This window comes from Plectropomus leopardus, chromosome 15 (assembly GCF_026936395.1).
Source record: "Plectropomus leopardus strain MGB_pleo_1.0 chromosome 15, ASM2693639v1, whole genome shotgun sequence".
NCBI lineage: Eukaryota > Metazoa > Chordata > Actinopteri > Perciformes > Serranidae > Plectropomus > Plectropomus leopardus.
The window spans coordinates 6,149,349-6,171,889 of NC_142190.1; the positions used below are offsets into that span (position 1 = coordinate 6,149,349).

The 22,541-nt window shown below is 38.8% G+C and overlaps 1 protein-coding gene across 9 annotated transcripts in view; it reads right to left on the reverse strand.

Moving 5' to 3' along the window:
• Nucleotides 1-16,574, reverse strand: part of auts2a (activator of transcription and developmental regulator AUTS2 a) — a 449,370-nt gene extending 432,796 nt beyond the window's left edge. For 4 of the 9 annotated variants that reach the window (XM_088088963.1, XM_088088970.1, XM_088088964.1 and 1 more), the window contains exons 1-2: nt 16,219-16,573; nt 11,668-12,367 (exon numbers count right to left, since the gene is read on the reverse strand). In XM_088088963.1, coding sequence (XP_087945089.1) covers nt 11,668-11,955 — 288 coding nt within the window. In that variant the 5' untranslated portion in view covers nt 11,956-12,367; nt 16,219-16,573. Of the gene's footprint in view, nt 1-11,667; nt 12,368-16,218 lie in introns of all 9 variants that reach the window. The other 5 variants (XM_088088968.1, XM_088088969.1, XM_088088962.1 and 2 more) reach the window with 2 other exon arrangements.
• Nucleotides 16,575-22,541: the final 5,967 nt, after the last annotated feature.

A 22,541-nucleotide genomic window follows, 5' to 3' on the forward strand; every position in this document is an offset into this window, starting at 1 on the left:
CTCCACGCCACCTCCACCCTCCACCCCTGCGCACTGATGACTCAACTTAATCCATGATGTGCCACCGTGCCCTGACTTCAATGTGTCACATCTCCAAGGCCAGTGTGGGTGTGACAGATGGGTGTGAAGCTAGTGCCTAAAATTAAATAACTGATGGGCGCAGCAGAAATCATAAATAGAAATTGCCACTTAATTGGAACCAACAAGGTCCTGGTGGTGCAACAGTGGTGCTGAGATGAAATGTAAATGGCAGGAAAAGCACAGGCGGAGGATTTCCACAGCTCTTATGAAAACGTTTCTCCTCCAGCAGACACATGGTTTATACATATCCTTGTTATGGACATTTTGCCTGCAGCGAAAGGCATTAAAGCTCTTTGTAATCGATTGACTATCTCCTCGCTCTCTGGTGGTCAGCAGCGAGCAGCCTGCTGTTTGGTGCAGTTAGGCATGACATGTCAAATCCAGTGCTGGTGTGCAACCTGATGCAACATGTCTACAAGAGCCAAAGACTGGTTTGGCACATATTTTTGGTCTTTTTTTTCTCTCTAGCTAGGCTGCAGAGGGAGGAATTATTTCAGGTAACTGGGTTTTTTTCCGGGCAAACTGACACTTGACATTTTAGAAATTGTATATCTCTTGCTTAGATGAAGCTAATGAAGTACATATTAAAGGATAAACTCTTTGACCATGACAGTAAGCCTCCGGGCACAGATATGTAAAGGGCCCCACCACATAGGAGCAAGACACACAGACTCTGTGGTAGTTTTGCCTCTCTGTTTGTTTTACATCTCTTTGTATTTTCGTGTCTCTCTGAAGTCATTTTATGTCCCTTAAGGATCATTTTGTGTCTCTTTAGAAACATTTTTGTCTTTTTTTGGTCGTTCTGTGCCTCTGTAGTCATTGTTTGTCTCTTTGTTCCTCCTTTCTACTTTTTGTAGTCATTTGATGTCTCTTTGAAGTCATTTAGTGTGTCTTTGAGGTCAGTTTGTGTCTCGCTGAGGTGTATTAGTATTTTTGTTGTTTTGTGTCTTGTTATTGTAATTTCTTATCTCTGAGGCCAGTATATGTTCATTTGAGTGACATTAGCAGTCACACTTTGCTCCCCTGGGCCTGTAGGCCTGTTCAGTAATCTCACCATGTTGACTGTTAAAGAATACGGTTAAATACACTGCTGCGGATAATCTAGAAATTCACTTTACAGGGTATGACTTGAGTCCTATTTTGGCAAAACGTGGCAACCATAATAGTTACAAATTATCCTCTTGATCAAACTAAAATAAACTGCAGTCACTGAGAAAAATGTACCCAGCAATATACAAACATTTTTGCACAAATCAGAAGTGACTAATAAGTTGTAAGGATTAAATAATGACAATTACAATGTTGTTGTTTATCTTTCTTTAAATTAATCTCTTGAGTAAAAAACAAAAGAACTATTCGACACTGCAGGCACCAAACTGCTTGTGTCAGCTCTGCATGTTTATCCCAACACTAGGCTGCTCTCCCAGTCTCGCCCATATGTGGTGTTATGCAGTTATGTGCCCAGTGCCACTCCGAACACTGTGCATTAGGTGAATCTATTGTCTTCTGTTTTTTATGGTGTGTAACAAATTAAGTTAGAGGGGGAAATTGTTTAGATGAACAACAGAACCTGCAGGAGCTCTGCGGGGCATTGTGAATTAAGAAGTCTTTCCAGACCTTTAAATGCAAAATTTGAGAAGAACAGACACTGCAAATGTACTAATTTACACAGGGCTGCTTTTGTGCTGTTCATTGTATTATCACAGGCAGTCAATCACGTAATAGACTGCTGTTAACCTGCTGAGCATGGAGATGAGGTGTTATTAGAGTAAAAACAACAACAACAACAAAAAAACAGAAGAAAGTCTAACCTTATGGCGAGGCAGCTTATAAAGCCAAAGGCTGTGATTGGATAGGTCTGATCGAGCCTGCATTATCTAGATGCAAATCAGGAGAATATATCTGTAATAATAATAATAATATTAGTAGTATTATTATTGTTATTAATATTGATAGGACCATAGGACCTGTACAGTGCTAAGTACTCAAAGACGCTTTACGTGAAATGCGAAAAAAAATTACAAATACAAAATAAAGAATATAAAATACTGAAAGGCGCCTTCATGAAACGGATATCTGTGCATGCGTGTGTACTGTTCAAACATACAGACTTCACAGACTACTAACTGTTGGGAAATAATGAGCAGTTAACTCAGGCAACATGTTCAGATCAATTTTGGTCAGTAGGGGAATGCTGAGGTTAAGGACACCTTTCAAGTGAAATGGGTGAAACACAGCAAAGGTTTTAGGAGAGAAGGCGCTCAATAATTTAGTAATTTCTTCAAGTGCTGTAATAGGTTGCAGCTCGGGCCTCTTTCTCCAAACTAACTCCTTCAAAAGGACAGCTGCTGCTGTGTACTTTGATGTCAGTGCAATGAGTGAACACTCCTCTATACATCTTTGTAATGTCTTGCTCAATTTAAAGTGAAAGAGTTCAGGTTTGGGAGGATGAACACACGGAGCTGAAAACAAAACACTGAAACACAAAAACTATTAAATAGTGAGCAGATGGTTAACTGTCTGTCAGGCATTGTGGCATACTTTCACACATTATCATATTTTTTAAATCGATATTGCAGTAATATTGTAGGGCTTACTCCTGGTACTTTCTAATTACTTACTAAATTATATTTTTCATTCATTAGAATTACTGCCTCCCTGTTGTATGCCACCTCGCACAAGTCAAGTTGCAGTTTACATCTATGACTACGAAAACATGGATTCTTCACAAAGATCTTCCCCCTGGCGGCACAGACAATCAGTGAAAGCACGGTTTCACAGTGGGCACCCTTTTGAACTTTTGGACACATACTACACAGACATTTGTGTAAAAATTCGTCATAATTTGGGTTTGAATTAGTACAATTTGGTTAAAAAAAAAAAGGTTTGTTAGATCACAGTGACTTTGACCTTTGATTGTTGACAGCCAAATTCTTATCAGTTTAGTATTGGGTCCAACTGGACATTTGAGCCAAATTTGAAGAAATTCCCTCAAGGTATTCTTGCGATATTGCGATCAAGAGAATGAGACGAAGAAGGTTAAAAGTGATCTTTAACAAACTTCTAATTAGTTCATCCTTGACTGAAAGTGGGAATTTGTGCCAAATTTGAAGAAAACCCCTTGAAGTGTTCTTGAGATATCAATCTCACGAGAATGAGAAAGATGCAAGGTCACACTGACCTTGACCTTTGATCACCAAAATCTGATCAGTTCATCTTTGAGTTCAAGTAGAAAGTTGCGCCAAACTTGAAAAAAATCTCTCACAACATTTTAGAGGTATGGCATAGACGAGAATGTGACAGACTACCCAAAAACCTAATGCCTAAGGCCACGGGTATTACCTGCGCGGAGCATAAAAACACCAATAAATCTGAATATAATAGCTAAAGGGGTAAAGGCAAATAATTGAACAGCTAAAACAGTCTAGTAACTTCAGAAAATAACATCACTTTACTGTAATGCAGCCTTTAAAACCAGAAAAAGACACACTTTTTAATATTACATTATCCAAAATCTTAGATATCGCATCTTACATCACAATATCAATAAAGTATTGATACACTGCCCAGCCCTCCGCCTTAACACTACATTATTACAGTAATAAGATTATAATAAATACATATCTGCTCTGTATCAATAAAATATGCTATACTTGAACTCCCCATGCACCCAGAGAAAACTACACAGCATGAAACTACAAAGTGTCTCTCCACTCAATAAAAGAACCTCAAAATGCCTCAGAGCTATACCTCGACTTCTTGCACTTGATACCTTCTCTGACAACAAAAAAAACAGCCTTATGATCATAAAAAAACATAGTCTATTTATTTTCTGCTTAACATTTATTCTGTAGCATTGCTTTGTGTTCACACTTCCAATTCAATTCCATACAAAGCCTTACTGAGCTCAGACGTTCTCAACAGTTCAAAGGATATCCAGGCAGAAAGCTTTTTTTAGTCACAATTGTGGAAATTTAAGCCAAGAATGGGGATTTTAGAAAGGGCTACACAATCATTAACTTGCACAGTGTGTGTTTTAGAGGCACATCCTGTATCCTGCATAAGTGGAAAGCAAATTATTGTTTTATTAAGACTTGGATTGTCTGATGCAGAAACACCAACGAGCAGTAACATGCTTTGTCAGTGGCTACCTCGAGCTAGCAGAAAAGTTTTATTCCAGCAGCAACTCCCTGTCCAGCTGCTCTTAAAGGGAGAGTTCAGAGTTTTTGAAGTGGGATTGTATGAGGCACTTATCCATAGTCAGTTTATTATCTACAGTAAAAGGTTGTCTACACTTTTTAGAGAAGCAGGCTGGACTCCGACATGTAAGCTAAGCAATGTGGTGCTGTGACTGGGGGTCAGCAACAATATGTACTTTAGCCACCTAAAACAAATCGATATCAGTGTACACTATATTCAGAGTATTGTCACAACTTTACGTTAATGTCAGAGAGTAATTTCTAACAGGAAATGGAGCCCTTATATGTCTCTTACTAGACAGACTCAATAGAGAAAAATAGTGAGACACAATCATGCACTCATTCTATTAAACTTAGTGTATGTAGTGCACAGCACGCACCACCAGAGCTAAGTCTCTACTGGTGGAACAGGCAGCTGAACTGAAAAACACAGCGACACCTACTGGTGGAGGGAAAAGTTGCAGGACTGTAAATAGCCGGCGGCCAACAACGGGGCAGAGAGACCGCGGGGAATAATGGCTCTTTTTTTCTTTACATCTGACTTTGTAAATTGAGTATTTATTTTGACCAAACTGGAGCTGGTGATTGTTGGAACAGTGGACTTACTAACTGGATTACTAGCAAGAGTAACCAAGATGGTCTCAGCAAGTTTTGTTTCTGCTGAGTCAGAATGAAGTGTGCTTTATGATCAGTTAAGGAGGCAATTAAGCCTTGTCGGTTTCTTCTGTGACTGAGAGAAAGTTTAATTTAAAGTGTACAGTTGCATTTCTCTGTTAAATGAGGGAAATCTGTGTGAGAATATTTTGTGCGTTTCTACTGTGTATTTATTAGTCTGGAAAGCTGAAAGTAAGTGCTGTCACGGTGCGTGTGTGAGTGTGTGTGTGTGTGTGTGTGTGTGTGTGTGTGTGTGTGTGTGTGTGTGTGTGTGTGTGTGTGTGTGCGCATACATATAACTTCATAAACTGTATACCCTGGCAAAATTTCAGAATGGTATGACTGTATGAAATATTACATACCCACATGCCTACTAACAATAGATAAGTACCCCATACAACCCCCCTTCAAAAGAACTGAACTATCCCTTTCACAACAGTCCAACATGAGCAAGTTCACTCCCAACAAGCAGCCCAGTAATCAAACCAACAATATGGTGTGAAATGTCTAACAAAAGCTACTTGAGTATCTAAAGAGCCTCATCATGGACGCTTCAGCCCTGAGACTGCAAAAGAGAAATGCAAAGCTAAGATATCAGCATGCACATGAAAAGCAGGCCTGGGAGCAGTGTTGCTCCAGTACTGTGGTGACAGATGGAGAGCACTAGCATATACCTCCAGGGGTCTGACCTCATCAGAATTTAACTTTACCCAGACAGAAAAAGAGCCACTGGTGCTGAGATATGCTTGTGCATAGCTCCACATATACGTTACATACAGTTTTTTGCAAAGAAAGGGTTGTAAAACAGTGCAGCATGAAGAAAATTCAGGTCCACATTACATTGAAAGTTAAGAATAAACATCATGCAGATGACATTGAAAAATACTGGCCATCTCAGAGTCAATAAAAATACAAAACAGTGATTAAAAGATTCTTTTTAAAAACCACTGAACATTTATTACACATGCCAATTTAGACTTATTTCTGTCTGTATCAGCAAGTTCCTGATTAGCCCTCAGACATTATTCTACAGTCACATGGAAGAGCTGCCAAGAAAATTATGCCTCCTATCATTGGCCTGTGAGCAGCTATAATGAAAGTAAGTGGGGGGTCAAGTGGCTCGCTAAGGGCCACTTCAGAGTGAGTAACTGGGCTGAGATCTCATTCTTATTCCAGGCCTACATTTCCACGAATAATCAAGACATTTGAGCCACTGACCTTTCAGTCACAGGATGACTTCTTAGCTTTTAGGATCTCACAGTACTGTTTGATATTTCTCTGCATTGTCACATTTTTCTGTCAAACCGGAAAAAAAGCCAGAATAAAGACTTCACGAGCAGTGGATGTGTGCTGCTGCTCTCTTTTGAGATGAAACTATTTGTTGATTAACTGATGACAAAATTCCTCTGCAACTATTTACAACAGGGCTCCAGGCTGCAGCTGTTTTTGGAGGAAGTGCTACTAAATTTGACCAAGCAGCTTCAGTTAATGGCTAGCCTGACTACAAGTGTCTAGTGTCTAGATTTTTTGCATTAAACTAGCTGCCATTGGTACATCCGTGATCAAACTCCCGAACATGGCCCTTTACGTTAAATGCACTGAAACAGCCTGCCAGTGACGACATCCACTTTTCAAAATAAGGTTTAAACAGAGATTAAATATAAAATACAAGCCTAAAATACAATTGACTGGATTTTGGACTGGATATTACCTCTAAAACTGTGAGGGAAATTACATATTTTTTATTTTGGAGTGCTGGGAAAAAACAGGACAATAATTAAATTGTAATTAATTACAATCTTAAAAAAAAAATCTTTTTTTACTGTTAAAATTAAAATTAAAGTCCCACATTTGTGCATCTAACTACATTTCCAAATACTTGAGGTGTAAACATTGGTAAGTTAACAAAGTTTTTTATTTGTAATACAGTTGAGCTGGGTAAAAATGTATTGCATTGCATGTCTGTTTACTCCTAAATATTGTCCTGTTGCTCCTAAAATCATTAGTTGGGAGCATAAGTGTAAAAAGTGAGTCTGGAGATCTGATTTTCAATGCAGAAGTAATCTTTTAAGCTTAAATGCCAAATTTGATTCTTTGATTTCAGCTTCTCCAGTGTAAGAATTTTCTGCTATTCTCTGTTGAATTAATTTAAATTCGAAACACTTTATATGTGCCCAGAGGGAATTTTGCAGAGGCAAACAGAATTAGGTAACACAATATATGTAATATGAAAACTATGCAAAGTTACACGTGTGATATCATTATAAACTAAATATCTTTGGGTTCTGGGGTATTCGTTAAAAAAAAAGGTGTGAATTTTTCATGATTTTCTGACATTCTCTAGACCAAACAATGAATCAGTTAATTGAGGACATAAGCAGCAGATTAATGAAACATATGGCACAGTTTGGACTCTGGAACCACATGAATCAGGACGTTTTCTACATGGTGGAAGGAGCTTTGAGGACACGTTCTTACTTTTACTGTGTGCACAGAAATATGACTCACCAGCCTCTGTTATTAATGCTGTCATTACATTCGGGACACAAACTGTGATATTTAAAGCTCACCAACAACTGTAAGAAGTAATACAATACAATATTGCCATCTCCCTTCACTTCCCCTGTGAGATGATACTGTATTAATAACTTCTGTCACAATCTCACAAAAACCCTCCTGTGTGTACTCGCACACAAACACAAGTCTAATTTATTTTTCTCTTGCTCGTACATGAACTCAGTGCATTTTTATTACTCAGTAAAGCACTCTGTGACAAGATTGTTTTGTAAGAAGCACATTCTAAAACACAGTGATTTGATATTAATGTGATTTGAGACTGCAATATATTTTGATTTATTAGGCATTTTTTTCATTTAGTTGACTCCAGTAAAAGGTGGCTGTGAGGAGTAATGAAGTGCCAAAATAATTTCTGCAATGTAACTTTAAATCGGTTACAATCAGGCTTTCTGTGGAAATAGCATCATTTCCACTTTCATTTAAATTAATTAAATGTTCACAACTTGACAGAACATATAAGACATCTTACATATGTTTTGATCAAAGAAACTGAAATACTGATTAAAGTGTCTTAGTGCCAGTGAAATGTGTACTGACAGGGAGTGGCACTTATTTTACAGGGTTTCCCACACATCCATTTATTTGTTTCAGGCAGCCATAATGAAAACATCAGCCGCCACAAATAGATTTTCTATTGCTACTGAAATATACATATCACACGGTTATTTATTGATACAAACTTGCGGGCTGCAAAACATACTGTTGTCATAGACGGAGCAGCAGAACAGCAGGTGCAGTTATAGTCTAACTTAACCGTTCATTGTGCTGGGTCTAAAAGTTTGCATTCACTCACTCTGCACTGTGCTTCTCCTCTCATTCATTGATCTTATCAGCTCTGACTGGATCAACTGATCAGTTATCAGCATTAAAGAATGACCCCTGCAAATGGCCAAAAGTCGGTCAAAATCGCACAGTTATTTCTTCCTGTTGGGTTCAGGGTATGGCTCCAAGAGACTTTTTTGCCCATCTTGGCATGTTAAATGTGCCTCCCAGTTTTTGTACATCTAGAGAAAACCTACCAACTGAGCAAGTTATGATAAGTGTGCAAAGTTTCATGGGTTATTGAGCATCCTAAGCCCCTCAAAAAGGCCATTTATTTCCAATAATAATAGTAACAATATTTCATTCAGTTTCAAAAGGGCCTTGTCCCCCCCCCCCCCCCCGGTTGTTGCTTGGGGCCTAAAGTCACAAACAAAAGATTAAAAAAACAAAAATAAACAAACCAGGAGCTGCTGAGCCCCCCCCGTCGTCAGCTACTGCCACACAGAGATTCTCATTCTGTCAGAAACACAGTTTTTTTTTTATTCTGTAATATTAGATCAATTAAAAAACAGAGAAGCAGAACTATGTGATCCATGAAGTGATGACACCTCAATGCCCATGCAACTCCATTAAGTACCACTAAGTTTGATTGAAATAGAGATTATGATTATGAAACTGAAATGGTGATAAGACAGCAGTTAGACAAACAACAGAGATCAAAAAGGAAAATAATCAAAAATCATTATGTCTTTTAAAGCTTGATTTCTGAGTTGTCATCAAACTAGACACTCAAACTGTGACTAGCAGTGGTTTCACAGACTGACGCAGAAAAAACAGTGGAAACAACAACAGAAAGAAGGTCACACAAAACGAGGTGAAAGGACGTGCAGGCACAACACTGCTGAAGAAAGTTATAATTCGTAATTATATGGCTCTCAAAAAGTGTTGATCTGGCTAATAAAGGGATACAATGAGGACAAGAGCTACTGTATCCTTGTAATGGGTCACACCAGCTAACATGAGATTGTTATCACACTGCATATATCAGAAAGTGCAAGTGAGGCTGTGTTATCTCAGGACAATCCAGAGTCTGACCTTGAGAAACTATTTTCACATCCTGCTGAAACAAGATCAGAGTAAAAATAGTACTAAAAAGCTAGAACATGGGGGGCTGAAACATCTGATGTAAATTCAACAGTTGCAGTTTGGTGATGCTTTATGTCGAATTAACAATACCTAATAAAGTTGGGAATCATCAACCACTTACACTGATGATTCTCTGATTCACTGGAATCTTTTGCCTCCGATCTGATCGGTTCCTTTTAATAATTCATGCATGTTTCTCTGACAGTTTCGCATTGCAAAACAATGATGTCAAACTCATGCATCCACACTGCTGGAAACTTGTGAGAAGTCATGACAGTTAGGAAAAAATGGTCTCTAAGAGTGGCTTCATTTCACAAAGAAAGAGTTGCTTGAAATGTCTGTAAAACTACCATTTAAATTAACACCAAGAAAGTGCTATAACACCTTTCTACACAATATGTGCCTAAATTCCAGGAATGCAATGTATCTGACACTGAGCATGACTGCCACTGCTTCTGAACCAAGCAGCATGTCTGTTACCAAGGGTAAATATCCTGTTATAAACACATTAGCGCCACGGCTTAGCAGATGTTTTCTCTGACAAGGGGGTCGAATGCATCAAAGCGATTTGATCTGAGGTATTTTTTGAGAGCATAGTGCAGGGTTTCAACAGACATTCATAGATAAAACTCAAAACTTCAGAATGATACCAGAATGATACGAAGGGAAAGACACAACAACAACAACAACAACAACAACAACAACAACAACAACAACAACTATTCTGCTCTGAGCATAGCCTGTTTTTTTGGCAGGGGTTTTCCACGAATGCTGAACAAAACCTGTAAATATTATAAAGGTCTGTTTGCCAAATGGTATATTTACTACAATTCTTCCAAACCTCCAAACCTCCATGTCAGCCTACAGAAAAAATGTCATCTCCGGGGCAATGCACTGAGGAGAAATATATTCATATACTGTATATATATTATATATTATATACCTCTCATGAACTTACACAGACTAATAAGTCCATCCTTTCCCTACATCTTTCAGCCTTCCCTTCATCCAAAGAAAGTATTCTACCTTGCGCCAATATTTTTACTACCACGGATATTCCGTATCATAGCAACCAGATGCAACCAAAGCGTCTTGGTTGAAAAAGCGCTGCACCTTAAGTGTTCTCAAGCGCTACCAGCTGTGCATTTCAGCTGAGAAAAAACGTTTTGGTGGACACTAAAAGAAAATGAATGCTGTACAGATCTAATTTCATTTACACTTCGTTCGGACTCAGAGATAATTGAACTGTTGCATAATGCTGAAAACACAAAACACCTACTCTTTTTTTTCCCACACAGAAAATAATATTCAAGAATTGATAAGGGAATCAGAAATGGCATTAGTATTATTAAAATCTTATCATTTCCCATGTGGAATACCTTAAACTTACACACACAGACAGGAGAAGATGTAAAAGAAACACCTGAATAAATGAGTGGAGAACACACTAATGCAGCGGCCCCAGCGCTCTCTGAATGGTGTTGGAAAATGATGTGAATCATACGCTTTGGCCTTTGCAGTCACCTAATGAACACCTGTGGGAGAGTTTGGACTGATGTGTCAGACAGCGCTTTCCACCACCACAATCCAAACACCATATAAGGGAAGAGTGGTTCCAAAAACTTGTATGTCAAGGAGCACTGAAGCTGTTCTGAAAGCTCATGTTGGCCCAACAACTAAGACACTTTTCCTTTAAATGTGTCAACCATCTGTAAGTTAGAGAAAAATATGGGTGTATATATAACATGCTCACTCGTGTAAGTCATAATTCAGAACTCCATCGTTGGAAAGCAGCCGGTGCCCAGTTTGCAGTCCAAGGAAAATGGATAGCCCGTGCACAATAAATTACTCCCACTCTGAATAAACTGTTGTAACATAGATCAAATTGCTTTTTTACTCTCAAGCGTACAAAAGCACAACAGCCACTACAACCACAGCTGAACATCCCTCATCTGGTGTATGGCTTTGCTGAAAAACTCTTGTTGAAAACAAATCCAGAGCGGTACACACAACAACAACAACAACAGCCTCTCGGTGACACAGATAGTAATCTCTGGCTCCTGCGCTACATTTTAAAGCTACATCTGTTCAACTCCAGCTCACACAAACAGCCAAATATGCAGGCAGCGGCCAAAGCACTGGCCCGACCCAGTCGGAAAGCCGCACCATAATAAACACATCTTTACACAGCGTTAAGAGAGTTTCGACTCCTGCACAACACACACACAAGGTTAAAGGGTTTACTCACCTCCAGAGCCTCCAAGGTGACAAATCCAGTGATGGAAAAGCCATCGATGATGTCCTCTTCAGCAGAAGTAGACTCCTTTCGCTTTCTTCTAGGGGGTCGAGGGCGGGATGAAGAGGGCTCCCTGTCGCCCTCCCGCTCTGAGTCAGAGGAGAAGCGAAAGACGGAGCCCTTGACGTGGTTGTTCCGTATCCCATTTGATCTCCTGTCCCGATCCCTCACTGACCTTGACTTCCTCTTCTTGCGGAGGCCGCTAGATCGAGGGCCATCCATGTCCTTCATGGGAAACATCCAGATAAACCCGCCTCTTACAGAGAAACAAACTCTTCAGAGGCCTGGCACTGCTTGACCTCCGCTGAAAACCCCCGAGGAAATCTCCGAAATATCCAAGTGAATGTTTTAAATATATTAGATCCAAGGTAACAACGTAATATCCAACAGATGACGTTTTTACAAGACGAGTCGCTGAAGCTAGGTTCCAAGCAAAGATCCCCAAAGGCAGTCCATCAAATCCTTCAACAGAGGTGTAAAATGATCTATTAAACGCCTTATCACCGAGCTGTCAATTCCACCAGAGGAAGAGCTTTTCAAGTTAAAGCAAATATCTGCTCAGTGAACATGTCCCGCCACGGTGAGTTGAGCAGGTGACGCCACATCTTTCTTCTCCAGGAACCTCTTACCCAAGGTCAGCAAACTCTCCCTCCTGCCAGATAGAGACAGAGAGAGAGAGAGAGCACGCATTTGTACACTCAGCAAGTTCAACTGTGCATTTAGTCAATGAGCCATTTTCCCAAAAGGTGCGGCGGACTACACAGTTGCCGTTCTACATAATACAAGATGAATGTTTTATTAGGGCGGCTACAGTCTCATCTGCTAAGTATACTGTGTTTTCTTTCACTGCCAGGTCATTAAGCTCTGAGATGAGACGATTATGCGTTGTAAGTGCTCTTTCACTCATGTCTCTGAAGCTTTTGCCAAGCTTGTAACCTAAACTGTCTTTTTAATGATTAAATTTCTTTAATTAATTACGTACCAGGATTTTTACTTTGCTACTTGGTGTCTTAAGCGTGTCAACGTAGATTTGTTGTTGTTTTTGGCACACTCACTGTTAGTTTTAAGTAGAATACATAGTCTGTGTGTATCTGTACAAGCACAAATACTAAGTGTTGCAATGTATCAGTAACACAGTAAACTGGTTCCTCTAAAATAGTTAAACTGCTTGCTCCTGAGCCTGAAAAAAAGCCTTAATTAAATCAAATGTATTAAGAACAATTAACTGTCAGTACAATATGTCCTCCCACTTTTGCTGGAGTTTTGTTTGCATTAATTTAGAACAAACTTTTGTTAAGGCACATCACATTTTAGTGGCATTTATATCCATATTTCATAAAAACTTTAGAGATTCAGTTTCATTTTTATGCAAAGCGTAGCATCTTCAATATTAAACGTAAGGCCTAATAGCTTTAAGCAGGGTTCCCACACATTTTAATGGAATACATTTCAAAACTTTCTCATGACTTTTCAGAGATAACATTTCAATGACCATTCATGACATGTAGAACAAATACTGCTCCATCTAAAAAACAAGGCTGTTCTCACAAACTGTTTTTCTAAAGCATCCTAATTCTTCCATATCCTACGTCTTTTGGAAGGCTGCAATCACATGACAAGTGTGCTGACGGGAGCAAACAAGGAAGCAGTCCCAAGCGGTCTTGTAAGGTGGAAGGTTGAGGTGGTGAATGGGTCACAAAAATCTGGACTTTCCCCAGAGACGCTATTTGGAAACATGTGAACTTTGAGTGATTTTAAGGTACACCATCACCATGTTTCCTGTCCTAAACCTGACTAAAGTAACTTTTTTTTGCCTCAACCTAACCTTCATTGCTGTATGTTAAATATATAACTGCATGATGGGGACATAACATCCCATTTGCACAACAGTAATTTATAGAAAAATAAAAATAATCGCCCACTTAACATTTATACTTGGAGTTACTGCTGTATACTTTAAATTTTAATTGTAATTTTATTATTTTTATTTCGTACTTACCTACTATTTATACTTTTTCTATTCTTTAGTTTTTGTTCTTGCATGTTTACACCAGGGATCTGGGAGAAATGGCATTTCAATCCCTTCTATGTCCTGTACATATAGCAGAATTGACAATAAAATATACTTTGATAATGTTTATGATATCAGAATTTGTATTTCATATATCATACGAACTGTTGTACATGCATTTTTAGAGGATATCATACAACCCATTCGATCAGAATATGTTGCACAAATGCAGTTTAATTTTAAAAGTAATCATGGGGCATAGCATAGCGGGGTTTCCGAAACATTTATTTACTTTTAGCAGCCTGCCACAATTAAATCACCTGCCGCCACACATAGATTTTTTTATTTTTGGAGCTGGATTGTCATTAGGAGCGCTTTCTGAATATTGATTACTGATTGCGTCACATTCGCAGAGCGTATTCTGGGCACACACGGAGCAGCAGAACATCAGGTGCATTGAAAGTAAAACTTAACCGTGCATTATGCTGGGTCAAAAAGTTTGCATTCAATCGAAGCTCCTCTCATCCATCAATCTGATCTGATCAGCTCTTATATGATCGACATATCAATTATTCACCCCGTGAGTCACAAACTGCTGTTGAGAAAAAATAAAATTAAATAAAATCACAAGAGAGATCCACCTACACTCTATTCACAAACCCCACAGAACTGCAGAATTGAGAGAGGTGACACAGAATAATACACAGGTAAACAATGTACAGGTATGAAAACTTTGGGGTTCATGATCCTACATGTTAAAATCACTCAGTCATAATCTTTTTTTTCCTAATTCAAACACATCAGATTCAAACTCTATTTAAACAAAATTCTTGCTAGCTGGCATACATGAAGCAAGAGAGGGAACGTGGGGAGAAAATGAAGAAATGTGGCCAACAAAATGTTTCACAAATTATCAGAGCTGCGTTACTTCAACAGCTACAGAAAATAAATGACTTCTCTAAAACTTTTCAAGGATTCGACTAACTCCATGACTTTCCCAGACCTGGTAATTGAGATTTTGAAACTCAATTACTTTTCCAGGTTTTCCATGACCGTGGGAACCCTGTTAAAGTCTTTTAGGAAGGTCACATAGACTATAGTACAGTATTTTATCTATCAACTATGGGATATTTGAAAGCTCTTCTTGAATAAAACGATTTCGAATTGCAGACATCCATCAAAAATCTCCCTAAATTAACTAATTCATCTCGACAACTGTCTTTTAAAATATCACCTTGGACTGAATACCTTGCTCACATTCCATAAATCAAAAAACCTTTCTCTCTCTTTCATGAATGAAAGCAGGTCTAATTGAAGAGGGAGATATCCTTGAGGTTTTACACACGCTGTAAAGAAATCAAGACAAATGTCGACACTCTTTGATAATGCCATCCTGCACTTGACAATAAATCTTAGCGTAGCATACCTTCACTGTCTGACACTGAAGGCATCTGGCTGTTTAATGATATTAGGATGCAACATTCAACAGCTTGCAGTCTTATTCTGGATTGTTCTCAAGGCATAGCCTACAGTCTAGGCCTAAAGCCACTGAAAGTCACTCTGGCATTGTAGTCTAAAAACACATATGGCTCCTCTATGTGTCCAGAATATCAATTCTCATCCATTACATCATAGAAATGGTATTCCATGTGGAAGACAACTGAATCAACAACCGTACAAAGCCTTTTTTTCTGGATCACCATGCCTTAAAAAATGCTGGTGGACATTTCAAACACACATTTTCTGCATCAGCACACAAAAACCAAAATGCCACAGTCAACCACCATCTTCAACTTTACATTGTCTCCTTGGACACAGGTTGTCATATAAGGCAGCTCATCTGGATTCTGCAGCATACATGGAGTCCCCAAAAATGCTCTGCTACACCCTGCAAAGTCACAAATGTTTCAAACATGCACAATTTACAAAAAATAAAATAAAATTGAATAGACACATAACAAAGGCACATCCAACAAGCCAGCATGCTTAACTATGCAGCAACCATTCAGAAATATTCCTTCCATGCAGATGCCTTCCAAAAAAAAAAAAAAAAGGTAAATCCACCTTTACTATGATAACGGTCCTTTTTTCCCACCTATGCCTTTAACCTGATGCCCCGTGCCAACACTCATCTAATGACACTCACTGCACAAATAGCTCCCAAAAATCGCTTATTGGGGTACAAACTGTATTCTGGCACTCGCCCTGGCTTCCCTAGCTCAGTAAGAGACTCTTTCCCTTGTCTTCGCTCACAGTCCCTTTTTGTCTGCCTGTGCTGTCAGTAGAGATCTCAGGCTCTGTAATCCAGTCCAGCCCACAACAGCAGCAGCGGACTGGCACTGCCTCCTGCTCCGGCTCTCCAAGCTTCATTTTCCACTGTAAGACACACACAACAAAAGCAACCCTCTCTCTCTCTCTCTCCTCTTTCTCTCTCTCTCTCTTTTTTTTTTTTTTACTCCAAGACACGTCATGCAAAACGAAGAAATGCAAACCCTTGCGAGTGAGGAGGGACCGTCCGGACAAGTTGCAGGCCTTCGGTCACTATGAAAAGATAACGCACGGGAAGGTTTGGAGCTGGCAAAATAAATCCCGCAACGGAAAACCATAGGGTATCTCCTCCTCCTCTCTCCCCAGATCCGAGCTTCAGGATCCCGGAGAAGGGGGACCGGGGCGCAGTGATACGGCGATGCCGCAGTGCCGCTTTACAGGCTGCGCGCTTCCTCCTCGGCGCAAATAGTGCTGTCTCTGGACGTTTTAGTCGGCTCCGACTTGAAATGAGGACTCGATGTTCCCGTGAACATTGCAGAACAAACACCTTTTATACCCAAGGAATGAAATGTAAATGCCTTTTTTTGTTTGCTGTAGATTTTATGACAAAGCAATCACTGTGAATACAAGGTGTACAAAGTGATAAGTTTGTGTGTGTAGTGATAACATAGCTGTGTAAGGGACTGTACTTTATTTATCAGAGGAGGGGGTGGCTGAAGTGTGACTTTGTTTCATTTATTTTTGTATTTTTATTATTGTCACCCCACAGATGCAAGTAATTGGGTTTGAGTCAATAAAAACATAACAATGAGAACAAGCTTCCCCAGGTGCATCTTTTACATACACGAAAAATGTGCAAGGATTATTTAGGGACTGTATGTTATTTACCAGAGTAGGGGAGTGGCTTAGAGGTAACTTTTTTTTTTCATCATGTCACCCCCAAGATGCAAGCAATTGTCAGGGTTTGAATTAATAAAAGTACAACAAAGATAACCTGTTTCCTCAGGTAAATGTTTTACATACAAAATATGCTATGCTTTTTTAGGGACTGTACGTTACTTGTCAGAGAAGGGGAATGGCTTGGAGGTGACTGAGGGACTGAGGGGTAAAACATGACCCTCCCTCCTCAAGCAGTGTAAATAACCATGTTTTTTATATTTACACCAATTTTAGGTATGGAGACATTGCAATGAGCAAACAGCACAAGAGCAAGAGTTATCACGAAAAACAATCAGCTGAAAAAATGAATGTGTTGGGGTACCATTTTCAATTTCGAAAATTGTATGATTTGCATGTTTTGTGTTTGTTTGTTTCTCTAAAACATCTAATTTTTTTAAAAAAAAGAAAATCAGCCTGGCTGCAGTTAATATCTGAAGATTTGTGGTATTAAAAAATCCATTTTGAATTTGAAAATAACAGAAATGGATTCAGCAGCAGCAAGAACCCCAGAAAATGTCCAAAAAGTGGCCAAGCATTTGCTGAAATTCTGTCAATATATGCAATAATGCAAATGTATGCAAATTAGAAAAACTGCCCAAAATATGTCAGTTTCTTAATGTTGGGGAACTGTGTTATACATCTATAACATAAAACTTGAGGTACTAAACATTTACTGGTTGACTGTGCTAGCAAGTAGACTATTAGCTAGCCTTTGCTGTCTTCGTAATGTTACAGCTAAGTTAACGTTAACGGTTTTCAGCTTGGTAAGCTTTAATTATCAGCTTTTACTACAGTTAGCACTGGTGTCCAGTCGTAAAAGAACAAAAATACTGAGACTAAGCTGAACAGGTGACATGAAGAGCTAATGTTACGAAGCTGGAGTCGGCCTTAACGTTAGCGGCTATTAGCTAACTTGAGCCAACGTTACCTAGCGGCAAGGTAACGGCTATTAGCTAACTTAAGCTAACGTTACTTGGCAAAGTTTGCAGTAAGGTGAGGTGACCTTATACACAATGTTGCCCCCAATTTATGACGTTATACTGTATTTACTTGTCACTTCACAAAACATTTTTGTTGCCTTATGTTAGAACAAATGTAGACATCCCTGTTTATCTTCTTTACATTGAGCTCCCATATAGCTTAATCCAAAACTTTGCTCTGTTCAGTGAGGTTTAGGTAGTGGGATAAGTTACAAATGCATACGTTTATATAAAACGGCATAAAAATCAAAATTTCTGATGCTTTTCCAAGGAGGTCTTCAAGCAGGATGTCCAAGCGCATTGTTTAGCTGCATGACATGTGATTGGCTCATGGCCTTGGAGGGCGGGGCTTAGCGATAAGTCAATTTTCATTTTGACAGTTTGTAACATTTGTTTGGATTTTACAATACAAAAATGGCCAAGGATGGATTGGGCTTTACAGTGATATGATAAATGATTAAATAACTATGATTTTATGAATATTTTTAAAGAAAAATGCCTTTTAAACCCATCATAGGGACTTGAAGTTCAGTTATTTTAAATAAATCTAAAACACAACAATTTGAAGTAGTATGTCCCTCCCCTTAGCCAAAATAAAAAACACAAGTCCCTCCACTGCACTTAAAAGATTATTATACATGCCTTCCCTGTTTGCACCTCCCCCCACCATAAATAACAAGCATGCCCTTAGAACACAACAGCTGTTTGTAAAAATATGCATTTAATGGCTTAATTACCAAAACTAACAACAGGAAATGTAAAGTATGCTAATAACACCTATAAAGCTGCAGCTACCTTTGCAGCATCACTGGCCTTAAAGCAATTACGTGCACTTTGTTTTTTTGGTTGCAGCGCTAGTAATTTACCAACTTTTAAGTAACTGCACTATATTCTTGCAATATGTTTTATTTCATTGTGTTCTCAGACCACGTGTTGTTTTCAGTTTGTGAAATAAAATGAAATATCTCGTACTTTATTTTAGGTGTGGACCTTGAACTAATGACAAAGGAGATATTTGGACACCACGGCTGGACCATACCGCAGTCTGTTGTTATCCAAATCATTAATTAAGCTGAGTCTGTGGGCTATACGCTCACTCAGGTGTCTCATAATTTGGCTCATGATTTGGGTCCACTAAGGGACTGTTCATTAGTTATGAGAGGGGAGGAGGTGGTGCAATACAGAGAAAGGCACTTCAGATCATTTTCAAAGCACTGCAGAGGGAAATATGTTTTTTGTTTAAATATTATTATTATTTTGGCTAAGGGAGGGGCATACATCTTTAAATGGTATTATTTTGTGTTTATTTTGAATATCCTCTTGAACCCGCAAGGTGGTTTTACTCTTTGACACCTGGATCGAGATAACTGTTCTTGTGCTGCATTCAAATGCTTTACACAACCATTTATGTTACAGAAATATTTTTAAGTGATTTCCTTGTTTTTTTTTCCTTTTCTTTTCTTTTTTCTTCATTTTTGTGTGCTATTTTGGGGTAATTTTCTTGTACTTTAAACACATTTCTCGCAAAGTTCTGGGTCATTTCTTCTCAAGTTGCTCATTGCCTTCTTCTTGATCTTGAAAGAAATTAAGCCAAATTGCTCAGGTTTTAAACTGTTTAAAGGCATGTTTTCTTAAAAAAAAAAAAAAACAGCTCCAAAAATTACAACACTAATCATAGCCAGAAACTGTGAAATATGGTTATTTATGGTGGAAGGACGGTCATGCATTTTCCCCCGGTCACTCAGGGAAGCTAGAGGAAAAATATTTGTAGCTCTGGGAGGGTCATGATTTTAATGAAAAAGTCACCTCTCAGCCAGCCCCTCCTCTGATACGGTCCCTAAATTAGCATAGCATATTTTCAGCTTTTTAAAAGATTCCTTTTTCTAAAGATTTACCTGAGAAAGCAGGTTCTCTTTGTTGTGTTATTGACTCAAACCCACCTGTGGGGTGACACATGTCACATGCACTGTCCAATGAAATCATATATCAAAGAAAAAGCCTCATTTTTGCTGAATACAGTGATTGATACTTCACATATGAGCCAACAAATAAGTGTAAACTAAGTGTTCTGTAGCTGATGCATGACTGCTGCATGATTTATTGCATTGATATGGTGTTGCCCTTGAGAGGGAAACATGATTATGTAAGAGTGCAGTTACTCAAAATCCATAAAATCATTTGCCAGCATAAAACGTATTCACACCATGCCACTGAGCTGTACAGCTTGCTTTGAAGAGGTCATTTTACGCATTGCACTGTGTGTCATTCTTGAAAAGCACACTCGATTTGAAGGCTGGTATTATATCTACAAAGCCATAAGTGCTGGAGTGTCAATTCCCTCGCTATTGTTATGCAAATACAGTTAATGATATGTACACTTTGTGGTTAATTTGCACATCTCCACATTTGCATGCATGAACTGTTAGTCAATAAATGAATTAGCTGATAAAAATAAAACTGTTTTGACACTTGATTAGTCGAGTTTGAGTTGGGGTCAGACATTAAAAAAAATTGAAGTTGACACCACGAGCATTTTTCATGATTTCCTGACACTTCCTGGACTTAACGGTGGTGTAGGTGATAATCTAAATAAGAAGAAAAAAATATTTTGAAAATATAAAATGTTCTCTTCATTCCTGAAACAGTTAGCCAACATTGACACATTTCTGTTGATTGTAAAACTCTGTTAAACTCTATTTAATTTTTCTGTCAGCTTTTTATTTTTATCTTTTTTATGTTGGTTTGCAGTGTAGGCAGTTGTTTCAGGCACCAACAAAGTGTCCTGGGCTTTGAAGCCAATTTTTGTAGTGGCCAAACTGTGTAATTACACTGTCACTTGATGGCTGTTACCCAAAAAGATTGTTTCCCATTGACTTGCACTGAGAAAGAGACATCTGTTAATCAGTGGATGCATTTTTTGGAGCATCACAATCTCTGTGAAATGACTCGATTAACTGTTGGGATTTGATCCATTCGTCTGATAACATTTATTAAGTCTAGAAGAGCTGCAAAAATTAGATAATTTTATCCACAATTAAGTTAGCAGAGCGTTAAACCAGAAGTTAGCTGCTTGGCCACACTTTGCACACTCGTCCATGCGTTCATGTGGACACGACAGGTTCTGTCCGGCCGCGCTCTTAACTGACGCCAACCAGATGCTTTAATGCGCACAAATGTTTCTCAGATGCACCACAATCGCTCATGACTTCCTGGAGAGGAAAGATTGCAATATAGTCTTCTGAACCTTTTCGGGAATGTCTTAAATAATAATAAGCATCACTATTTTATTGATCAAGTAACATACATCAGTAGTATCAGACAACACAGGCCAGTTCAGGATATCTATTACCACCTCGACTGAGGACAAATGTCCTCAAATCTTCTGTAATTTACAGAGTCATTACAGGATGAAACTCTTTACTAAATAATGTTATTAAAATAAATATCAGAGTCACTTTCAAGAAAACATTGAAAGAGTATTTGATTCAATTTACTGCATGAGTGAACAGTAAATTACGTGATGTAACTTATGCAATCTTGCTTGTGGATGTTGTGTGACGTGTCTCACATTTGATATGTGATTAGTTTTTTCTACTACTTTTTTTGTGTGTAATGTGATGTTGGAATGATGTAATGTATATAATTGTTTGTTATGTTTTATGTGTCAGACCCTTGGAGGATTAGCTGATGTTTGGGCGTTAGTTAATGTGGATCCTAATAAACTAAATTAAACATCTGTGTATCATGCTGCCGTGGCAGGTGCCGCCTGGCTGTCCGCCGGTGTAAAAAAACGCCACGAATGGCTCTGTCTGTCTGTATTCTCAGCCAACACAATCTAACAGCATATCATGCAAACGTAAAAGGTGGCTTTTGTCATTGCAATCTCACACCAGGGACACTGTAAAAGCAGAGGTATTTGACGACTTCAGAATGAGAACAGGCTGAATAAAACTGCCTTCCCCTGGCTTTGATAGAAAAATAATTGTGAGACTAATTGGAGATAAAAATACAACCAATTGCAGCCATTAATATGTAGTTTTACTATATATACACAACTGGCTTTCATCAGTACTGAGTGGATGACTTGTAGCAGATGTCACACCAGTATTACACCAACACATATTGATTTCTAAGCCCATTAATGCCCATGGGACGAGCATTAACGACACTGTGAACACAACAGTGTGAATTTGTACGGTAGTGGTGATATCAATACTGATTGTATGAAGTAATGGGTGAAAGAGAAGGGCACTTAATAATGTCTTGTTTACCGTGCTGTTGCTGTATTGCCTCATAACACTGAACAAAATTAAAGAGAGAGTGAAAAAAGACAGCGCCACACCTCTCAGCGACTGCTTCGGCGTGCCAGCGAACTGGTCCTCTGTGAACAGGAGACCATGGGTGGGCTGTGTATTTTTAGCCCGGTTTAATGATGCAGAGGCTGAGTGGTGTGGCTCAGAGCTCGCTAAAGTGCCTCAATTCCCACAGCTCACTAGAACAGGGACCCCGCCGGCCTGTAAGAATAATGCCAGGGGATACACATGCACTTGACCTCATCTCATCTTCCAGGAGGACTGTCCTTGTGACAAAGTGGCATGGAAGCGGGAGAGACGACAGCGAGGCAGCTA